Source organism: Thunnus albacares, chromosome 15 (genome assembly GCF_914725855.1).
Source record: "Thunnus albacares chromosome 15, fThuAlb1.1, whole genome shotgun sequence".
Taxonomy (NCBI): domain Eukaryota; kingdom Metazoa; phylum Chordata; class Actinopteri; order Scombriformes; family Scombridae; genus Thunnus; species Thunnus albacares.
In genome coordinates, this window is record NC_058120.1 from 5,473,949 (window position 1) to 5,494,669 (window position 20,721).

General features: G+C 39.0%; 2 protein-coding genes across 3 annotated transcripts; one reads left to right on the forward strand and one right to left on the reverse strand.

The window, feature by feature from the left end:
- The first annotated feature begins 7,099 nt into the window (after positions 1 to 7,099).
- odc1 (ornithine decarboxylase 1) lies at positions 7,100 to 20,384 on the forward strand. Of its 2 annotated transcripts, none has more exons than XM_044375344.1 (11): positions 7,100 to 7,228; positions 8,195 to 8,343; positions 8,583 to 8,707; positions 9,272 to 9,445; positions 9,583 to 9,755; positions 9,882 to 10,098; positions 10,196 to 10,279; positions 10,446 to 10,608; positions 10,724 to 10,839; positions 10,958 to 11,172; positions 19,835 to 20,384. In XM_044375344.1, the coding sequence occupies exons 3-11, from the start codon at positions 8,612 to 8,614 to the stop codon at positions 19,971 to 19,973; spliced, it is 1,377 nt and encodes a 458-aa protein (XP_044231279.1). In that variant the 5' UTR covers positions 7,100 to 7,228; positions 8,195 to 8,343; positions 8,583 to 8,611; the 3' UTR covers positions 19,974 to 20,384. The 2 variants fall into 2 exon arrangements, with proteins under 2 accessions (XP_044231279.1, XP_044231278.1); XM_044375343.1 differs by lacking the exon at positions 19,835 to 20,384 and adding an exon at positions 11,263 to 12,746 and having other exon boundaries at positions 7,101 to 7,228.
- Positions 14,015 to 19,075, reverse strand: LOC122997999 (G-protein coupled receptor family C group 6 member A-like). Its single transcript, XM_044374458.1, has 7 exons — positions 19,064 to 19,075; positions 18,464 to 18,648; positions 18,057 to 18,369; positions 17,020 to 17,832; positions 16,196 to 16,408; positions 16,004 to 16,121; positions 14,015 to 15,052 (listed from the first exon to the last, which is right to left on the reverse strand). Exons 1-7 carry the CDS (start codon positions 19,073 to 19,075, stop codon positions 14,127 to 14,129), a joined length of 2,580 nt encoding a protein of 859 aa, XP_044230393.1. The 3' UTR covers positions 14,015 to 14,126.
- Positions 20,385 to 20,721: the final 337 nt, after the last annotated feature.

Consider the following 20,721-nt stretch of genomic DNA (forward strand, 5'->3'; position numbering starts at 1 on the left):
AAGATAAGCAGCTTGCATATTTGTCTTCATATGTTATTTAAACCACACTGGTGAGTTGTAGTCATTTCAGAAAAACTGTTTTCCTCAACAAGGAGTCACAGAAGTGAGGCAGTGAAAAGTTTTGACTTGTTCTCTTGCATCCACAAAACGTGTCCTCACTGCCGTTTTGTCCCAAATACCATGTTACATGGTGGAGGAACACTATATGTGGAGAGAGTCTACAGCCACGCTGGCAGCTCTGTGAAGCTGTACTTAAGTACAGCAGTACTTTGAGCTAAATTATAAAGTCAGCAGGCTAACATGCTCACAGTGACAACAGGCCGTTTTCACTGCAGACATTTTGACTTGTCATGGTAGGAAAGGCAAAGAGGTTACTAATAACATTCTCCAGTCTATTCAAGTATCCTAGTAAGCCATGACAGTGTGACGGTGAGCCAACATGCACAACAGCAGGACTCGCAACATAATAACTTTTAGTAATTAGTGTTACACATAGTATAGTATTTGGTCATAAACCAAAGTATTGAACAAATCAAAAATGTGGCACTAGATGAAAAGTCAGAAGATCCCTCAACTCTTTACAACTCATCCTGAGAGGAACATTAATGTTTGCACCAAATTCATCCTCTAGGGAAAATTAATATCTGTTCAAAATGTTGTGTCTATCCATCTTGTAGATGTATAAACATTTCACTAAAAAACAACTATGTCAACCTCATGGTGACACTAGGGGAAAAGTCAGAGGATCATTATGAATGTCTGCACAAAATCTTGTGACAATCAGGAAACAGTTGTTGAGATATTTAACTTTGGACAAAAGTGGTTGACTGATCGACCAACAGGCCTCATTGTATGCATCCTTACGGCGAACGCCACTAGGATGGTTAAAAAAATGTCAGATACATGACTTTTACAGTCTTTAAAGTGAGACAATAACTCTTGAAAGAAGAAATAACACATTCTTCCACTTATAAATTAAGAATTGAATTTCTAAACAATAAATTGTGCCCTTGCTCAATGCAATACACTCAGGGGCTAATGTTAGCAAACTTTAGGTAGGTCTTGCCATGTAGATGAAGTAACTGAGTCGCTTCGTTAACCGTACGTCTCTTTTCTCTTTACTTGTATCACTGTACATGTTTTAGCATTTACCAATGTCCCGTAATTGCCACTTTTGGCTTCAGTGGTCACTGTCCAACAAAGGTCACAACACAGAGCTAACACTTATAACTTACTTAACTTATAACACTTCCACTCCTCTTTATGATGCCTACCAGACATATACTTTCAAAAGGGAAATGTCTTGTGAAGATGTCATTTTAGAGGTAGATAAGAAGGTTAGTTTACTGTTAAAGTACATACAGCACATTCATCTTAGTTAGCATGTTTCCTTTATTTACAAGGCACTAATAAAAGAATCAGTGATACTAACCACAAACATACCCCGGCCTGTGGTATGAAAATGTGTGGGTTTTATCTAGTTTTGATCCTGCAGGGCACTTTGTTCAAAGGCAGTAAACTTGCTTAAAAAGATAAAATAAAAAAACAGTAGGAAAGCAGGAGTGTTCTCTTTATTGGTGGTGGTAAACCATTTATAAATTACCACACAATGTCCAATAAAATGGGTATATTTCAAACCGTTTCCTTTAAAATTTATTAGGATTTAATGCTACAGTTTCTCTATGTATGTGGTACAGAGCTTGAGGACATGTATCTAAACACAGATTACCTAGGCAAGATGTCAAGACAGCAGGAGCAGTAGTATGACATCAGCCTTGAATGACCTGACTACAGATGAGTCCAGTCAGCAGAGACCCACAAGACCAAACCTTCAATTTACTTTTTTTTTAAAAAAAAGACACTACAGCATGATCTAATTTACAAGACTCTCATTGTCTGTATATTTTATGAACATACAGATCTTGACATTTACCTCCACTCTTTCCTTGGAATGTCTTCATCACAGTAAATAGTTTCATTTTTGTTTGATGGTGCTGCTTTTATGCCAGCCTGCATTGATGCAACAAAACCAACATCAGGTTTGTATCTAAATTCAGGGATTGCAGTACTGTTGGCAACAATGCACTTCCTCTCTGTGGCTGGCTGGTCTTGGTTCAGTGGCTTTGTAGCGCAACGGTTTTGACTCTCCCAGCTGTCTGGGTGGAGTCTGTGGTGTCATCATTGCTTAAAGTTGATTAAGCTATCACTGTGTCAACATGTTGCTCGAGGCTCCCCCCCGCCCCCCAAAGTCACTCTGTCTAATTTGAGATGACGAATGGACCAGAGTCAAAAGAGCAAAGTAACACCACAGGTACCATCTGCTCGGATAGGCCAAAAGCCACAAAGAGAAACACTAAGATTTCCGGTCTCATAAGTAGATGTCTGGGCCAGCCACATATGCTAACACATATTGAGGTCAAGCCCTCATGGATTTTGGTGGCTAACCTCTTATGAAGACTAAACACCTGCAATCCTTGACGTCTGACCCCACAGCTACATAGCTGTTTAAATGAATGAGTCAGTTACTGTTGTTGACAACAGGTTTATGAAGAGTAACTATGTTATTAGGATTTTATAGGCTGTATTAATTGTCATATAATTGATAGACGCTGATGGGAGATGAGCATAGCTCAGTTAATGGAAACATTTGTGATGTTTGACCAACATATTGCATGAAAGGGAACCAATGTGTGACTTCCACAATAATGATCTAAATGCTAAAAACATGCTAAACCCTAAGTGCTACTGGGAATATACCATATCAAGTAGTTGTGACATGCTTACTTATCATAAGCTGGCTGATGGCTATCACAATAGTGCAAACTAAATTAACTACATTTAGTTATCTCTATATTTTTTTAATAAGAAGTTTTTATACTTGCTTTTCAAACCTCTGCTAGAATCCAGTTATCTGACATCATCTTGTAAGCTTATGAGAATACAGCCCCTAACATAACTAGGTAATATCAGGTAGTTTGGGAGTGTTCCATATACTTTTAGTCATTTGTGGTTTTCACACATAAACTGTTTTGTTTCTCCATAGGAATGCTCTATTGCTGTACTCTGTATTGAATCTTCTAAGAGAGAAAAGAGGCATGCCCTGAGAATACTCCTTATCATCTCTTCCAATTCTGTCTCTGTGGAACAGAATTAATTATTTACCAATACAGTTATAATGCAGGTACAACAAACAACAGTTTAAATAGCATGCAAACTAAACATTATACATACAGACAGTACATGATCAACACTTCGTAAAAAGCAAACTATCTACAGTAGTTTTTTAAAACAGAGACGTTCTCCCTGGCAAGGTCAGACTGGGACAAAAAAGTGGCCCTGGACTTTTTGACACAGACACACACACACAGATGCACACACTTCCTCTGCAACCAAAATAAAGTAGTGTCCTTTAAACTGAAAACAAAACAATGCAGGCCTGAGTTGTTGCTTGGGAGAGTAGTGACCTAAAACAAATGGTTGCTTCACTTGCTAGTGCAAGCTACCAAATAAATAGCACTTGCATTGGTAAGTTATTACTGCAGATCGCTATTATGTGTAGTTTGGAAAATAGCAATATGGGGAACTGAATTTTTTCTTTCTTCTTTCAAAACTTTCCCGGGACTCCTGCTGCCGCACCGAGGAGCCGCACCACCACATGGCAGCGTACATGTTGACATGTTGCCGATGTCCGCCGTTTGAAATGCAGTTTCAAGACGTTTTGGAGGTTTGCATCATCCAAAAATAAAAACAATCACAGGGCAAACCGGTGCAATGTCAGTGCTGGGAGCTGAGGTAGAGCTTCCGGTGCTTGTGGACAGTGCAAACCTGCAAAACATCCCAAAACAAGCATTTCAAATGGCGGGCCTAAGAAACATGTCAATCCATCCTGCGGCCTGCTGTGGCAGGCATACAGCGGTGTGGGTCCTTTGTGCAGCAGCAGTCCCATGAAAAGAGATCTGACAAGGAAGGAAGAAAAGAGCAAAACTGTATCCTTGAGCTGCTAGACGGCCGCCTCGCATCTAAAACAACCGACAGCTGCTTTCCGTTAATTTATCTCCAGCAGGAGATAAATATAAGAAGAAATCGAATGAGAGAGAGAGTCAGTGTGTTGTGCTGATTCTTGTGTCGTTTGCGGTCTCATAAACATTAAATTCATTAAATTCAGTGCCCTTTATCTTTATTTTCCAAGCTACACATAATACAGCCTCTTAGGAAATAACACGCTAGTAGTGCAAGCATGGACACCTAGCCAATCCTAGTGCTTGAATACTTCGCTGGGCATGTCTTGCCAAGAAAAGCAGTGGGATCCATAATAATGCATCCATTGCCCGTTGGTAAAAGTCTGCATCCACCAAAGTAACAAATATAACTACTGGGGTTGCCCCTTAATAGTTGACCAAACCATTAGTTGATGAGAAGAGTCTTAGTCGACCAAGTTTTCATTGATCAGTCACAGGAGAAACTTTATTAACACAATGACAAGGATTTGCCTATAGCATTTTTAATTCACTATGAACTGCATTAAACACTCCAATGAACTGGTTTTAATGTAGTAGTTCATCTCTATTTGTTTACATATTTATTTGTCTAAAATGTAATATTTTTAGACTGGGCTACACACTATCAGATTTCTTCATCTTGGTACAAATGAGGTAGAGTACAGTTCATTCTCTTGAGAAATGTCAGGGAAAGTTGTGGTCTGCTTATTGTCACAAGACATGTTATGCACACTGAGCTGGATAGTACAGTACAGGAACATAAGTTGATGAAACAGTAAAGCTGACTGTGGCATTTCATTGTGCAACTATGAGCTAGGAACTAACAAATAAGTGAAGAGAAATACAAAGCCAGATACTACACATGACACACAGTCACCAAGGATCGTACACTGCACTGTATCTTGTGGGTGGCCAATAACAATCATCATCCTTGTCTTTTGTGTGGCCTTGCAAATGTGGGGGTTAGGCCACAATGGTCCACAGTAATGATAACAGAAAGTCCACACAGAGTGAGAGTTAGACATTACAAGAAGAGGAGAAAGAGAAGGGTGAAGAGACAAAAACAGAAACAAAAAGAAATGGCTGAGAAGGAGAAAATAGAAACTATCTCGGGTTTGCTATGTAATATGTTTTAAATGTTCTGTGATCTTGTGATTTTGGACAAGCCGATAAGCATCTGTTGAAAATGAATTAGCCCCCAAGTGTGGGCCCACTTCCTGCCTGACAGGCATGGGTCTGCATAGGAGGTGAGGCCTGCTAGAGCAAGTTCAGATTCAGGGCAAGACTATAAGGAAAACTGCAATGCATGAAAATGATTGCAAATTATGTCATCATGTCAGTGTGGTGTTTACCCTCATTTTAACTTTTTGACCAGTTCAGAAAGGGCTGCGCTTTTTACTTTTTGATAATTAAACTACTTGGAAAAAAATGACTTCATTCAGCAACTCTGCAGACATTTTTGAATAGAAACCCTGTTGTGCGAGGAGTAGAATGCCATCTTGATTGTGGCCTCCAGACCTGGAAAAGATATTAAGCTAAGCCCACAGATATGTGGTCCTCATGAAGCCCTAAAGTTTCCTGTTAGTGGCCTGTGCAACATTTCCACATGTACTGTTGAGCCACACTAACCAAATTCTTCATTTTCCTCCATTTAGTAATGTCTGCTCAGAAACCGAATGTCTATGAAAGCAACCTTTGGACTGATTAAAAAGTGCAGTGAGGGGGAATGCTTGGAGGTCAGGAAATTGAGGGGTCTTTGTGAAAAAGCATTTTACCAGGTAGAAGTAATAACACCATAAGAGACATAGAGATATAATCCTGCGCAGCATTTTCAGTGGTCAGCAGCATATATATTTTTCATTCATGGCAAACATGTTTTACAAACGTGGACAAGGATATAGATAAAACTGTATTCATTTGAATTAAACTTCATGTAGTAGATAGCTGTTTTGGTACATACACCTGTGTTGACATCTTGCTATCTCTGAGTCATCTTGTGATCTCCTTTAATCTCATCAGGCAGGTGAGGAACTTTTGAGTGAGACTGAGCAGACTGCTGTCAGTCAGAGCCAGAAGACAGTTGTAGTCTGCCAGCATAACTGAGCACCTCAGGGATTAACACAAATAAATACAGTGCAAGTTTCTTCCATTGCAGCTGGCCTGCACTGGTGATCATTGTTTATTAGGGCTACAACTACTATCACTTCTTTTCATGGTTGATTAATTTTCAATTTACATTTTCATTTAGCAGATTAATGCACCATAGTCCTAATGTTTTGTCTATAAATTGTCAGAAAATACTGAAAAACAAAAAAATTTGCAAATATTAACGTGACTTATTCATAATATTTTATCTGACCACCAGTCCAAAACCCAGACATTCAATTCACAATCATTCATCACCAAAAATAAAAAAAAACCTTCAAGAAAAGAACCTTCAACCAAGAAAATGTTTTTTGCCTGGAAAATGATTGAAACTATTATCAATTATCAAAATATTTCCTGTCAATTGAATTGACTAATCATTTTAGCTCTAATGTTTATTATAAAATGCTTCTCTAAATTTAAATTTCTACACAGCAAGCACTGCCTGGCCTTGCTAACAAATTAACGTGGATAACATATACAGTCAAAGATGCAGGCTTTTTCAACACTTCAACTGGAGAAAATTTTCAAATTTACATAAAAGAGACATTTCAAAGGTTCAAATCTGTATTAACTTTTTCAGTAAGGTCAGAAAAACTGACAAAAGAGACAATACAAGTCACGTTTTTACATGAAAAGGCACAAACTATGACTAGAGTAGTTCTGTGTGAGCTTGTGGTTCATTGTGGGCTCTGTCTGTCTTGTCTTTACCACAATGCAGTGACAGGCATAAAGTTATTTAACATTTAGATGAGAAACCGGTTTAAACTGGCTGTTTACTGTTACCTTTGATAATGCTCTGTGGTAATGCTAGTTGTCCCTGTCTGTCTTTACCACCATGTGGATGAAGTGACAAGCCCAAACCGGTTCATACGTGGATGGGAGGCCGGTTTCAGCTGGCTGCGTTGCCGTAGTAACGAGCCGTCTATAAATACTCTGGGGCGCCGTTATCTGCCTCCACTCAATTGCAGTCCTTGTAGTGAGGCGGTGCCTTCAGCAGTGGACTTCATTTTGAAAGGGAACTGCTTTTTTTTTATCCCAGCACTCGGGTCTAATGGACAAACTCTTTGTAAATGCTTTTTAAGGTAAGAACTTTTCGATGTCTTGTTACTAAGAACCACGCATTTTGCGTGTCAACCAACGTTAGCTAGCGGGCTGGTTTGGTTTGGTTTGGTTATGGCGGCTTGAAAAGAACAATGGAAAATAGACTTGAGTAAGGTAATCTTGCTATTTCACCGAAACGTAATTTTATTTCAGAATTGAAACGCTCTTCAGTGTTGCCTAACATTACGACGTGGCCGGTGTGGCGAAGTTAGCCAAGTTAACGTTACCTATTATCTTAGACGAACCTAGCAAACTGACTGCATAACGTTAGCCTGTGATTGTAACTTTTCGGGGCTATAGACTTCAGTTTGTTGACGTGATACTTATCAAGTTTTTAAATTGGCTATGGTGACTTGGGTAACTTAGTTAAACCACGGTAGTAGTAACTTCAAATGCTAAATCGCCTCATGGCATGAAGAGCTCTACGCGGAACCGGCACACCGACGTTGGCGTCAGTTGTTAGCCCCTGATTGGTTCGTCTTCACGCCATTCTTTAAAGTTAAAGGCGGATCTTCTTTGTAATTGGATTAAAGCTTACATGGGCGGGGCTTAAAGAATTGAGTCTTTGAATGGATTTTTTTTTTTGTGTGCAGATGGTGTCAGGTTGTCATGACACAGTTATAAAATGGAGCGCTATGAAAGCCTGGAGAACTACAGCTTTATTGACCTGCCATAAGTTACTTATTATAGATTTAGTAGAAACATCTGTAACTTTGTTTAAATATAAAATATTCCAGAATTCATAATAGTTCAGAAATTTAATAAATTTTATATTACAATTTTTATTCAGAATGTATACTTTAAACTCACTAAAGTTGAGCCCATAACTAGTACTGAGCGTTTTGATACTGAGTTTTTAATTTAAATTTTTTTTTTCTGAAATTTGTTTTGTTCCCCTTCACGAAATGCTGCTTTATTTGATCACTGTTAACCACTCTTGTTTACAGAATCACCACTCTAGGAGAACGCACTCTGGCTACTCAGCAGGCCCTGGCCTTGAGTCTTATCTGAAGGGGTTTAACTTCACTGGTGAGCCACCTTGGCTTCTCTGCACCTGAGAAACAGCAACACCAAATTCCATCTCTTTCGTATCCAAGTAAGTGTTTGACTCTGTTTTTTTTTTACTTCTTGATTCAGTACTGTACTGTCATCTTATACAGATAATACTGTAACAAAATGTCATTCAGTAATGTGCCATGCCTTGAGAATTACTCACACTGTTTGAGACTTTCCCATGAGTAGGGAATAAAATGAACTTTAGTAATCAAGAACACATGAGACACATTGTTCTAAAAGCTGAATGTAATCTCAAGTTACCCCCACTCCCTCTTCCAGTTTCCTAGTGACCAATCAATCTTGTGACCATGAACACTCCCACCGAGTTTGATTTCTCTTTCCTGGAGGAGGGTTTCTCTGCCCGGGATATTGTTGAACAGACCATCAATGAGTCATCCATGACGGTAAGTGTCCTGTGTTGACATTGCTTGGGGGAGACACAGCTGGCTTTATTTGTTAGATGATGAATTTATTTATTTGACAGGGACGATACATGTAGGCATTGTAACATTTAAATAAAATGCAACCAATGCAATGTATACATGACTTCTAGCCATAGCTAATTTGCAGTCCTTGTGCCTGGTTAGGCTTTTAAGGGATAAAACACACAATACAACACTAATACAGGTATAGAGACAACAATAAAACAGACATAGACAAACAACCACTACAAACAGTAATTGAGACAACAAAGACTACAAGCCACAACTAAGAACAGTGACTGAAAATGATGATTTAAGAACAATGTTAATGTTAAAACTAAAAGCAAACTGTTAAACTGAAATCCTACACTCTGTAGTAACTCTTGAAGTTCTTGTTGGTGCAAATTATTGTCACTTTCCTGATATTGCATGTGTAGTATAGTTGTTTGAAGCATATCCTGTAGTATTCTATTTTGAAGGATTATGTTTTTATTGCAGGACAGCCTTTTTAAAAATGTGTCCCTCTTTTCATCCACTCCATTACAGGATGACAGAGATGCCTTCTATGTCTGTGACTTGGGCGATGTGTTAAAGAAACACCTGCGCTGGGTGAGGGCCCTGCCCCGCGTCGCTCCTTTCTACGCTGTCAAATGCAACGACAGCCGGGCTGTAGTTATGACTCTGGCATCCCTGGGAACTGGCTTTGACTGTGCAAGCAAGGTGCGTGTTGGGGACATTCCCAGAGCGCTACAGGTTCTCTGAATAAAACAAACAAAGCTCTGTTGGTCAAGTGCTGAAATGGCATTTTAAATTAGCACTTTTTTTTTGGCTGACTGTTGTCATTGTCCCCCCTCTAGACGGAGATTCAGCTGGTTCAGTCTCTGGGAGTGGATCCAAGCAGAATCATCTATGCCAACCCCTGCAAGCAGGTTTCTCAGATCAAGTATGCGTCTGCTCATGGGGTCCAGATGATGACCTTTGATAGCGAGGTGGAACTGATGAAAGTGGCCCGTTGTCATGACAATGCCAAGTAAGGCTCTTTACATCAAGCTAGTCATTACCATCCATAATATGAGGGTGTTAGCAGTGTTCTTACCCATCTGCCATATCTCCACTTTTGTCCTTTCCACTTACACAGTTGTTTCTTTGTTCCCAGGTTGGTGTTGCGTATTGCCACGGATGACTCAAAGGCAGTGTGTCGCCTGAGTGTGAAGTTTGGGGCCCCACTCAAAGCTTGTCGGGGCCTCCTTGAGCGGGCCAAGGAACTGGGGCTGGATGTGATTGGTGTTAGCTTCCATGTTGGCAGCGGCTGCACTGACCCAGAGACCTACACACAGGCCATCACTGATGCCCGCTGCGTCTTCGATATGGGGGTGAGTTTTGACTTAAATACACATGCAACTGCGATTTGTGTGGGTTTTCAACCAGAAAAGTAAACTTTTATGACTCCCCCCCCCCCCCATCCCTTAGGATGAGCTGGGCTTCAACATGAACCTGTTGGACATCGGAGGTGGTTTCCCTGGTTCAGATGATGCTGAACTCAAATTTGAAGAGGTACTTTTAATTTTCCTTAGTCAAGTAGTATTTCTTAGGCTAAACATGTCATTCCCATGAATGCTTTGTCAACTAAACTAAAAGTAAATATAACAAGGCAGTACAGCCAACAACTTTGTGTTTTTTATATTCATGTCATGTGAACACTTGTTTTTTTTCATGTTAGATCACAGCCGTGATTAACCCGGCCCTGGACAAGTATTTCCCTGCTGACTGTGGTGTGAAGATCATTGCTGAGCCAGGGCGCTTTTATGTGGCCTCTGCTTACACACTGGTGGTCAACATCATTGCCAAGAAGGTCATCATGGATGAGGAATCAGCCTCTGATGGTAAAATCCTTGATTTAGAAAAACTTGGCATTATTTTGAAGATATTTATTCTAAACACAGGTTTGTCATTGGTAATTCTCAGTAGTAAAATGGATGATTTATGCTTTTGTCACAGAGGAAGACGAAGGGACCAATGACAGGACCCTGATGTACTATGTCAACGATGGAGTGTACGGATCCTTCAACTGTATACTTTATGACCATGCTCACTGTCTGCCAACATTGCATAAGGTATGCTAAATTCAAGGACTGAAATGGCAACCATGTTTCTCATCTCATGGGTTAAGAAAAGTTGTAGCAAAGCTAATGTTTAACCTCTTGTGTTCCCCTCTCCTTTTCCTACCAAAAGAAGCCAAAGTCAGATGAGGTCATGTACCCCTGCAGTATTTGGGGCCCAACATGTGATGGCCTTGATCGTATTGTGGAGCAATGTAACCTGCCAGACATGCAGGTGGGCGACTGGCTGGTTTTCGAGAACATGGGCGCCTACACTGTGGCTGCCGCCTCCACCTTCAACGGCTTCCAGAGACCTGACATTCACTACGTCATGTCCCGCCCTGCCTGGTGAGTACATGTCACAGAAACATTGTTGGGCAGTTTAAATGTGTGTTGTGTTGCCACAGAATCTAAATCTACCTGTATTTTCCTCTGCAGGCAACATGTGCAGCAGATCTGTTCCAAGGGCCTGCCAGCTCCTGCGGAGGAGTCCTGCCTGTTTGAAGTGCCAGCCTGCTGTGGCAGAGAGAGCAGCTTGGAGATGCCCACTAAGCCCTGCCAGGCCCATGTGGTTTAAACACATTTTGTACATCACAGCAGTGTTTCCCAGATCTAGCATCTCTTGCCATTAATTATTGGAGAAGGTTCTTTCTTTTTTCTCTTCTCCTCAAATGTACGTGAAATTTCAAGGCCAGTTACTTGACAGGAGAATGAGAGGAGCATGTTGTTGCACACATTTCAGTGTTCTGTATGGAAGCTGGGGATCAACCCTTAATGACATGAGGCTGAATCACACTCTGAGTGTCTCTGTGGGTTCCAGGCACACTGTTACAGGGCAGCTCTGTACATGAAATTGTTGCTGAAGTCGTTCTGCCCTAATTACAGGGAATGAATATAAGAACTGTATTCATGAAGAACCTATTTGCGGAACTAGAATAAAGTGGGGAGAGAAACAGTTGCTTTGCAAAATAAACCATAAACTACTTCACTGAAGGTTTCCCATCGCCATAGGACTCACAACACTTGAAACTGTAGCAATAGTCCAAGAGGTGACGAGTAACTCATACGCTATTAATTTAATAAAATAACAAAATAATTCTAACCTTCGTAGTGTAAGTTTATTGAACTGTTGCCCCCTCAAAGCCTTGTTAACAGCTGAATTTACAGCCTCAGCTAGTAACTCGCAAAGATGTGGTTGGAGGAGTGATTTAATTCCTCAACAATGGCTGCTATTTTTATATTTATCTTTTTCCATGATCTCCACTTCTGTACAGAACCCCTCAAGTGTTAATCATCTAGATTTTAACATATCAATAAGCACCATATTCAATATTTCCCGACTGTTGTTCTTGAAGCAATAGGACATCAATGTGTTTCTGTTCTGTTAATGACTGAAGTTGTCATTCCCATGCAGAAGTTGAATATGTATAGTTCCACACACAGAAACTTGCATTAAATAATATGCATGCATCACACTGCATGTAAAAACATCACATGGAGTATTACCCTGTACTGAAATGGCTTTATCATGTGAAACAACTTGTCAGACAGCAACATGGATCCAAACATTAGGCATTTTAGCTCCCTATGTCAAGCATGTTATCCTCCTATTTGTCCCTGTCACTAGACACTACAGGTGCCGCCACATCCCAAACAAATCTTCAAGATTAACACTTATCCACAGGGACTCAAGAAGCAGACTGCACCTCTCCTCTTCTCCTCCTTATGTTATTTTATTTTCATGTTTTGTAACCTGTAGAAAGCCAGAAATCTGTTCATGATATTAATAAGAAACCATGTTTAATCATACATTTGAAATGGATACGAAAGAGACGGGATTGCAAATTCATAATGCTTTCCTATGGAAACTTTTTGAAGTTTTGTATTTTTTTAATAAATAAAACGTTAGGTGCAGAGCCGAATTATGGATGTTGTGTGTTTTGTACATATGGGACAAAATAAAAGCCACTCAGATACTTAAACAGGCACTTTGAACTTAAAGTCCCCCTCCACTCAAATGTTTTTCTTCTTATTTCTACAGCTGGACGATTGAGCTTCAAAGTACAGAATGATGTATGTGCAGAGTTTGATGATAGAAGGCTGTTTTTCATCTATTGAAAGTAGAAAGTTTCTCTGAGCCCTTGAAAATCCTATTTTATGTGGTGGGTCTACAAGCATGATCTGTGACATCAAAAATAATTTGGAAGCCAATCCTTGGGACATATTCAATTTACACAAGTGTGATGTGGAAACTTGAAGCCTCCAGTGTACAGACACAGAGAATGGACTTCACCGTGAAGTAGGAGACATCTTGTGTCCAGCAGTTTCTGAAATAATATTTATATATTCATAGAGGAGAAGGAGGAGATGTAATTTTAAGCATTTTAACAAAGTTCTTTTAATATTTTTTTTACAGAAAACCATATCAGACACATTATTGCTCTGCTTGGAACAATGATGTGTATTTATACATGTCTTAAGGGGATCTTTATGGAATCTATTTACAGGATGTTTCAAGAGCCCCATCTAGTGTTTGTAAAAGGAACTGATTTAATCTGCCACATTCTCAATTTGGCATATACAGTTGAGGTGCCTTCAATGATCTCAGTTGTGGCATAGATAAATTTCACAGTTATTTCCCTTCACACTCAACCCTGCTTCAAACACATGCAAAGTAATTGATTTTTCATTCCAGCATACTATCAACATACACTCATGAATTTCTCAAGCAACGTTCATGCTCAGACATTTGGTGCAATAAAACACCTTTTGCAAGTCACCTCTGACCTTTATGGATTTTACACAAGGCAAAAACTGGATTGTGAAACATGCCTAACCTGAAAGATTCATCCAAAATCCAAAATTTCACAGTTTCCATTAAGAAGAATTTCACAACAAAGTTTTTTTTTTAATTATAACTGTTACCAACAATTAACCTTAAGGGTAAGAGACTTAACGCATAGTTAATTACAGTACACATTATGATGAAACATTTCAAATCTTTCTTTACAAAATAGTACTTGAACCCAATAAACAATCACAGTACAAAATGAAGTGATGAAGCGTAAAGTGGCAGGAACAGTAAACAAATGAAAGACAAAACTGCATGTTCAAGAGAAAAAACAAGCTAACTCAGCTAACAATACATTTCTGTAAATGTACCTACTTTTTTTAAGCGAAACATCTCTCACTTCAGTTTGTTTTTACACTTAAATAAAAACTGTAAACTATCATTCAGTAATGTCATTTAGTCATGAGTTAACACCTGCACCTGCAAAGAATTTATGGATTTGCATATGAGATTAGGATTTCACCACAGTAATGCCTTTCTGCTCATAATGCTTCCTTATGTACTCAGTAATAGCGTTCTGATTATTAATCTCCTTCTTGAACACCATAATGTAACACTTGGGGGCCAAGTGACAGCCGAGGATGCTGTAGCTTGAAATGAGAATGGCAGCGCTTTCAATTGCTTGTTTGTATTTCCCAATCAAATTGAGATAAATAGGGATGAAGATGATCCAAATGACTAAAAACAGCAGCATACTGATGGTGATTAAACTTGCATTTTTATACAAATCTGGCAACTGCTTTCCTTTGAATGCAAACAGGAAACAGATGACGGCCAAGAGAGCGTTGTAGCCTAACATGGCTACAAAGAACCCAGTGGAGCCTTTCTGACACTGCAGCAGGATGCTCTTGCTCAATGTTTGATTTCCTGGAATTGGGGGGTGAAAGTACAGCCATGGCACACACAGTGCCAACTGGATCCCTGAGACGATAACCACCACAGCCAGCGGCTGATTGAGCTTCTTCAGCCAGGACCCTATCTTCAGGTCAAAGTTGAAGCCTACTAGGATTTGGAGCAGGTTGGCCAGAATGCAGGAGATGCAGAGGGAAAAGGCTATGCCGAAGAAAGGCAGGCCTAACATGCAGGAAGCCTTAGTGGGTTTCCCTATGAAGTTAAATGTAAGGCAGAAGCAGGCCAGCAAGGAAAAAAGCTCCAAGAAACACAAGTAACCTCCAACCGCCTTTACAATGGGAGTACTACAATAGACTGTAAACAAAATAGCAAACACAATGGTAATGATGATCCCCAAGACTTCAAATGAACTCAAAAATATAATGAAGGTATCTGACCAATCTAAAAATTCAACAGTTTTATTGAAACACTCATTATTTTTTGGAGATGAGTACTGATTCTTCCTGCAGCGTTTACATTCCTCACCTGTGGGAGCAAACAAAGAAATGCAATTTCACTGCAGAATAATTTTGTGTAAATTGAAGGATGAATTCAAATTGAAAAGGATTATGTAAGACTTCTGAATTGTTGATTCTTTTGTTTTACATAAATGAGGAAGTACTGAACGACAACATTTGATTAACATCACATATAGCAGTGTGACAGCACAGTTATGCAAAATTTTCAAATGAATGCAGACCTGTCTTTGAACATTTATTGAAACAGGCCAGACAACAATGATAATTTAATCTGAACATCATATTTGGTGTACAACTCATATATAAGAGAGTTTTAATTTTTCAAAATGTTTATTATGTAAACTTTCTTTGAGAATTATACAGTAATGTAATGAATCAGCAGTCTGGATTGTGATTTTAAATATTTTAGGGAGTAAACAGCATTTCTATTGTGGTTTAGAACTTCAATAGTAAGGGAGACTAGGTCTGGTTAAAACACATGCTGGTGGTGAATCAAATACACATCCTCACATTAGTTAGGGACTGTACAAAAATTATTAACGGGGGAGGTGAGTTAGAAAATTGGGAGGGTTATAGATTTTTTGCTGGTCTGAATTTTTTGGGGGGAGCAAGGGGAGGTCCCTGTGATGTGAACATTTTTGCAAAATTGAATGTTTGAATAAATGTTTGTTTTCAAATAAAATGAAACAAGTAGATTTCAACAATTACTGTATATAACTTATATAAATACTGTAAAGAATGAATTTAAACTGTGAAACATTAATAAATCTACTTGTTTTATTTTATTTTAAAACAAACATTTATTCAAATGTTCAATTTTGCAAAATTATCCACATCACAGGGAGATGGATTGAGACTTTTACTATTTTTAGGTGGTGGATATTTCATATGGGAAGAAAACAGTTCAATCATCTGCAGACATCGTTATGTTGTTTGAGATTATTAATATGATACTCACGGCCTCCCAAGGAAAAGTCTCCATTTGCACATTGAACACACTGATAACAGCACTGGTCATTTTGCCTTTTCAACTCTTGTCCCGGTTCACACGTTTTAGAGCAGTTGTAAGCACTAACCTTTAAGGACAAAACAGAATCAGTACTCATGCATTATTTAGGGGAATAAATATGTAATTAAATCTTGACCTCACCGTTACTTTGCTCATTTTTTCAACAAGATCATCTGGGACTTGAATTTTTCCATCTGGCCAGTACTCTCCAATGGTTTTTATGTGTGTGCGCCGTGTGGATTCAGTCATGTTCCAATATACAATATCATATCCAAATCTGGGGTCTCCATTGGGGTCAAAGAATATATGCGTGGTGTTCACAGTGAAGTTGACTTTCCTGATTTCTGTGAGAAGCTGTGAAGACAAACATAAACAAAACTACACTGTTGTCTGGGAAAATCAAGACATTTCCGCTTCTAATACAACTTAAATGACAACAGCTGTAGTCCATAAAGGGGGAACTATCTTATATTTTAGAGAGAAGACTTCCAATAAAGTTAGAAACTTTGCAGTGTGTTAGAATATTATAGGTATATTTTGTCAAATACAAAAAAGACATTGTAATATTTGTTTGTTTAAAGGAGTAGTAACACATTTTGGGAAATACACTGTCAATGCATGAGAAGTTATAATTTTCACACTTTGTTTTTGAATGGATTAAAAAACTTTTTATCTCCATAAAATGGAAATACATACACCAATGTGTATTTTATTTCACTTCATCTCCTTGATTGATTTGTTTTTATTTAGACATTTTAAATCTCCCATACACTATTTCCCAGTTTCTAGTCTTTACACTAAACAAAGCTGTTAGCTGTAAGCTTATATTTACTGGAAAATCATAGGAGTGTTTTTGATCTTCTCATCTACCTCTGTAAGAAAGTATTTCCCAAAACTTTCACACTATTGCTTTTAAGATATATGATAGCAATGCAAAATATGTCAGAAAGATAATTGTACTATACCTCCAAGGCTGTAAATTTGGCACTTTGTTGACACTGTTGGTTGTCGCACTTCAGCAAGCGTCTGAGACCTTCAACAATGACTTGGACGGCTAAGTAGATATTGTATGATTCATCGTGGTCGATGTAATGGGGCAAGCAGTTTGGGTCCAGACATTGCTTTGACCCTTGTTGGCTGTTTGTTAACAAGCAGTTATTCTCGCTGTTCTCCTCAGACTGATTCGCACATGAATAGTGAGTCAGATAATGTTCAAGAATGTCATTGGTGGTTCCATTGAACATTGACATGACGTAGTCCTTAAAACCAGGCACCTCATTCCTCTTAGAGATGAAACCATAAACCTGCCCAGCCATCTCAATGCCTGGCATTGCAGAGATCTTTGACGAGGTAGACCATGCATCACTTGCAATCCAAGTTCTGTTGAGGTTGCATTGAATAGCTTTTTCCATTATGACATCAACATTGACGTCCTTGGTGAACATGATGATGGCTTCGGCAGAGGATTTTCTGATTTTGCTCACCAGTTCATCCAACTTCTTATGGGTTTTGGATGTGTTCTGGGAGAAGTAATTAGGCAATGTGTCAATGAATTCAATGCAGATGTCCTTCATTTCGATGAAGTTTTCCTTGAGTCGATAACCTCCGTACATCCCATACTCGTCATCACTTGCTACAATGGCCACTGTTTTCCAATTAAACTGCTTCACCAGCTCAGCAATGGCCTTTGTCTGATATTCATCACTTGATATTGTTCTCAGAAAAGTGGGAAACTTCATTTTCTTGCTGAGCAGCTCGCTCGTCGCTGCATAACTAATCTGTGGCAAACAGGAATAAACCATGTCAAAATTGCATGCAGTTTGCAACAGTGATGCATTTAAAGTCAAAATAATGGTATGTATTGCTATTATTGTATTTGTAAAGCTACAGAATCTTAGATTTAGACAGTCAATCTTCATTAGCTCATTATAATCAGTAGCCTCAAACTTTGCATTTTGCATTTCTAACTTATCTGACAGTATCAAGTACAGAGAAAACAAACCTGGGTAACTGATGCCAGAGAAACAACTCGTGCAACAGCTGTTGACACTTCAGAATTCCTCTCACCAATCACCACCTTTGTTTTGGGTTCAGGTAAAGCAGATTGAATGTTTTCAGGTAGTAAACAGCTCTGAGGGTCTGACTGGCCCACCAGCAGCTGGAGTGTAGCTCTGATGGCCAAGGTGACATCTCCACACGTGTCATAGATGTCATATCCAATGGTGATGTTGGGTAGAACCCCCGGTGTGTACCGGTTTATTTCTCTGATGGCGTATATCATCACTTGAGTATGTAGGAACATTCGGAAATCATAGCTGCAAAAATTGATAGAGGTTATGAAATTCATGAGCTCACAAAGTTAAGTTAAATGTCATGTAAAAGGGTTCATTTCAGTGAGGTCGTACTTACTCACTACAGGAGACTGGTCCAGGCGTTGTTGTTCTATTAGTGTTTAAGTGAATAGGGAAAAGTCCTCCAATGATGATATCCCCTGGAGAATATGCATGCAGAAAGCCATCGTCTCCCGAACATGGGCAAAATAAGCTCATGATAGTGACAAATAACCTGAACCAGAACATTGTGGATACACAGGGCTAAAACACATGTATGTAAGCATTTGATCCTCTCTCTACTTCATGACCCAATTCCTGGACAAACACTCTCATATAATTTCCTCTTGTGGGACGTCAGACAGGATCATTTGCATTGTGAGACAGATTCTATAATCTGATGCAAATCAGTCGCTCTAACTAACACATCTTCAAAAGAACTCGACCATCATGAAAACAACATGGTGATTTGAACTGCTCATAGAAGATGATTCATTCCTTATCAGTCTCAGTCTCAGTCTCCCAGGCAGGTTTCTGAATTTGACTACATATTAAATTATCAAAAAAACATGTGGCACAGCCTGCATTATAATCCTTGCAAACTGCGCTCACTGAGGATAATGTGCATTCAAGTAGAGAGTTTTTTGTTAATGTTTTTTTTTTTCACAAGGTTTCATACAATCTTGGTCATTTGATCAATCAATATATCAGGAGTAATATTGCTATAATACCAGGTACTGTGTTTGTGAATCCATTCAGGTCCCCATAAGTCATTTCTTGTATGTTACTGCTTATACTTGCCAGTAGAGGACAGGATTGTAAAACGTATTATTTAATCATGAAAAATATGGTATATTTTGATATGGTGTAATGGACCTTTTGACTTCTTAGTTGTACCCAGTCTATTAAGAAATATACTGCACAGACAATACGTTAAACAAATGAAACTAGACTGTTCAACTTCTGAAAAAGACATTGAATGCGTGTAACATGTTCATGATTATTGGGCTAGTCTAATGCAAATTTGAATGTTAATACAAGTGTATGAAAATGTGCACTATTGTAGGCTGTGTCAGAGTGAATTAATGGTAATATTTTACTTTAGGGGTCTGTAATTTTCTAATAATTCCCATGGAAGGTTTGTAGGAAGAACGGAGTAATTTGTTAAGAATCAACGGGAAAACAAGAATTGAATCCAAGTAAATATGTATTTGTAATTGGAGAATCTGTTTCCCTGGTTCAGATGATGCTGAACTCAAATTTGAAGAGGTACCTGTAATTTTCCTTAGTCAAGTACTATTTCTTAGGCTAAACGTGTCATTCCCATGAATGCTTTGTCAACTAAACTAAAACTAAATATAACAAGGCAGTACAGCCAACAGTTGTTGGGCAGTTTAAATGTGTGTTGTGTTCCCACAGAATCTAAATCTACCTGTATTTTCCTCTGCAGGCAACATGTGCAGCAGATCTGTTCCAAGGGCCTGCCAGCTCCTGCGGAAGAGTCCTGCCTGTTTGAAGTGCCAGCCTGCTGTGGCCGAGAGAGCAGCTTGGAGATGCCCACTAAGTCCTGCCAGGCCCATGTGGTTTAAACACATTCTGTACATCACAGCAGTGTTTCCCAGATCTAGCATCTCTTGCCATTAATTATTGGAGAAGGTTCTTTCTTTTTTCTCTTCTCCCCAAATGTACGTGAAATTTCAAGGCCGGTTACTTGACAGGAGAATGAGAGGAGCATGTTGTTGCACAAATTTCAGTGTTCTGTATGGAAGCTGGGGATCAACCCTTAATGACATGAGGCTGAATCACACTCTGAGTGTCTCTGTGGGTTCCAGGCACACTGTTACAGGGCAGCTCTGTACATGACATTGTTGCTGAAGTCGTTCTGCCCTAATTACAGGGAATGAATATAAGAACTGTATTCATGAAGAACCTATTTGCGGAACTAGAATAAAGTGGGGAGAGAAACAGTTGCTTTGCAAAATAAACCATAAACTACTTCATTGAAGGTTTCCCATTGCCATAGGACTCACAACACTTGAAACTATAGCAATAGAGGTGACGGGTTACTCATACGCTATTCATTTGATAAAATAAAAAAATAATAATTCTAACCATCTTTGTTTAAGTTTATTGAACTGTTGCCCCCTCAAGGCCTTGTTAACAGTTGAATTTACAGCCTAAGCTAGTAACTTGCAAAGATGTAGCTGGAGGAGTGATTTAATTCTTCAACAATGGCTGCTATTTTTATATTTATCTTTTTCCATGATCTCCACTTCTGTACAGAACCCCTCAAGTGTTAATCATCTAGATTTTAACATGTCAATAGCACCATATTCG

What these genes read in the sequence shown, in the direction of transcription:
- odc1 (XM_044375344.1), top strand. Translation starts at nt 8,612, where the DNA reads ATGAACACTCCCACCGAGTTTGATTTCTCTTTCCTGGAGGAGGGTTTC. An exon ending in CGTTGTCATGACAATGCCAA is followed by an intron (nt 9,756 to 9,881) that starts GTAAGGCTCTTT and finishes CTTTGTTCCCAG; the next exon opens with GTTGGTGTTGCGTATTGCCA. An exon ending in GCTGCGTCTTCGATATGGGG is followed by an intron (nt 10,099 to 10,195) that starts GTGAGTTTTGAC and finishes CCCATCCCTTAG; the next exon opens with GATGAGCTGGGCTTCAACAT.
- LOC122997999 (XM_044374458.1), bottom strand. An exon ending in CTCTGGCATCAGTTACCCAG is followed by an intron (nt 17,833 to 18,056) that starts GTTTGTTTTCTC and finishes TGTTTGCCACAG; the next exon opens with ATTAGTTATGCAGCGACGAG. An exon ending in AGACTTTTCCTTGGGAGGCC is followed by an intron (nt 15,053 to 16,003) that starts GTGAGTATCATA and finishes TTGCTCCCACAG; the next exon opens with GTGAGGAATGTAAACGCTGC.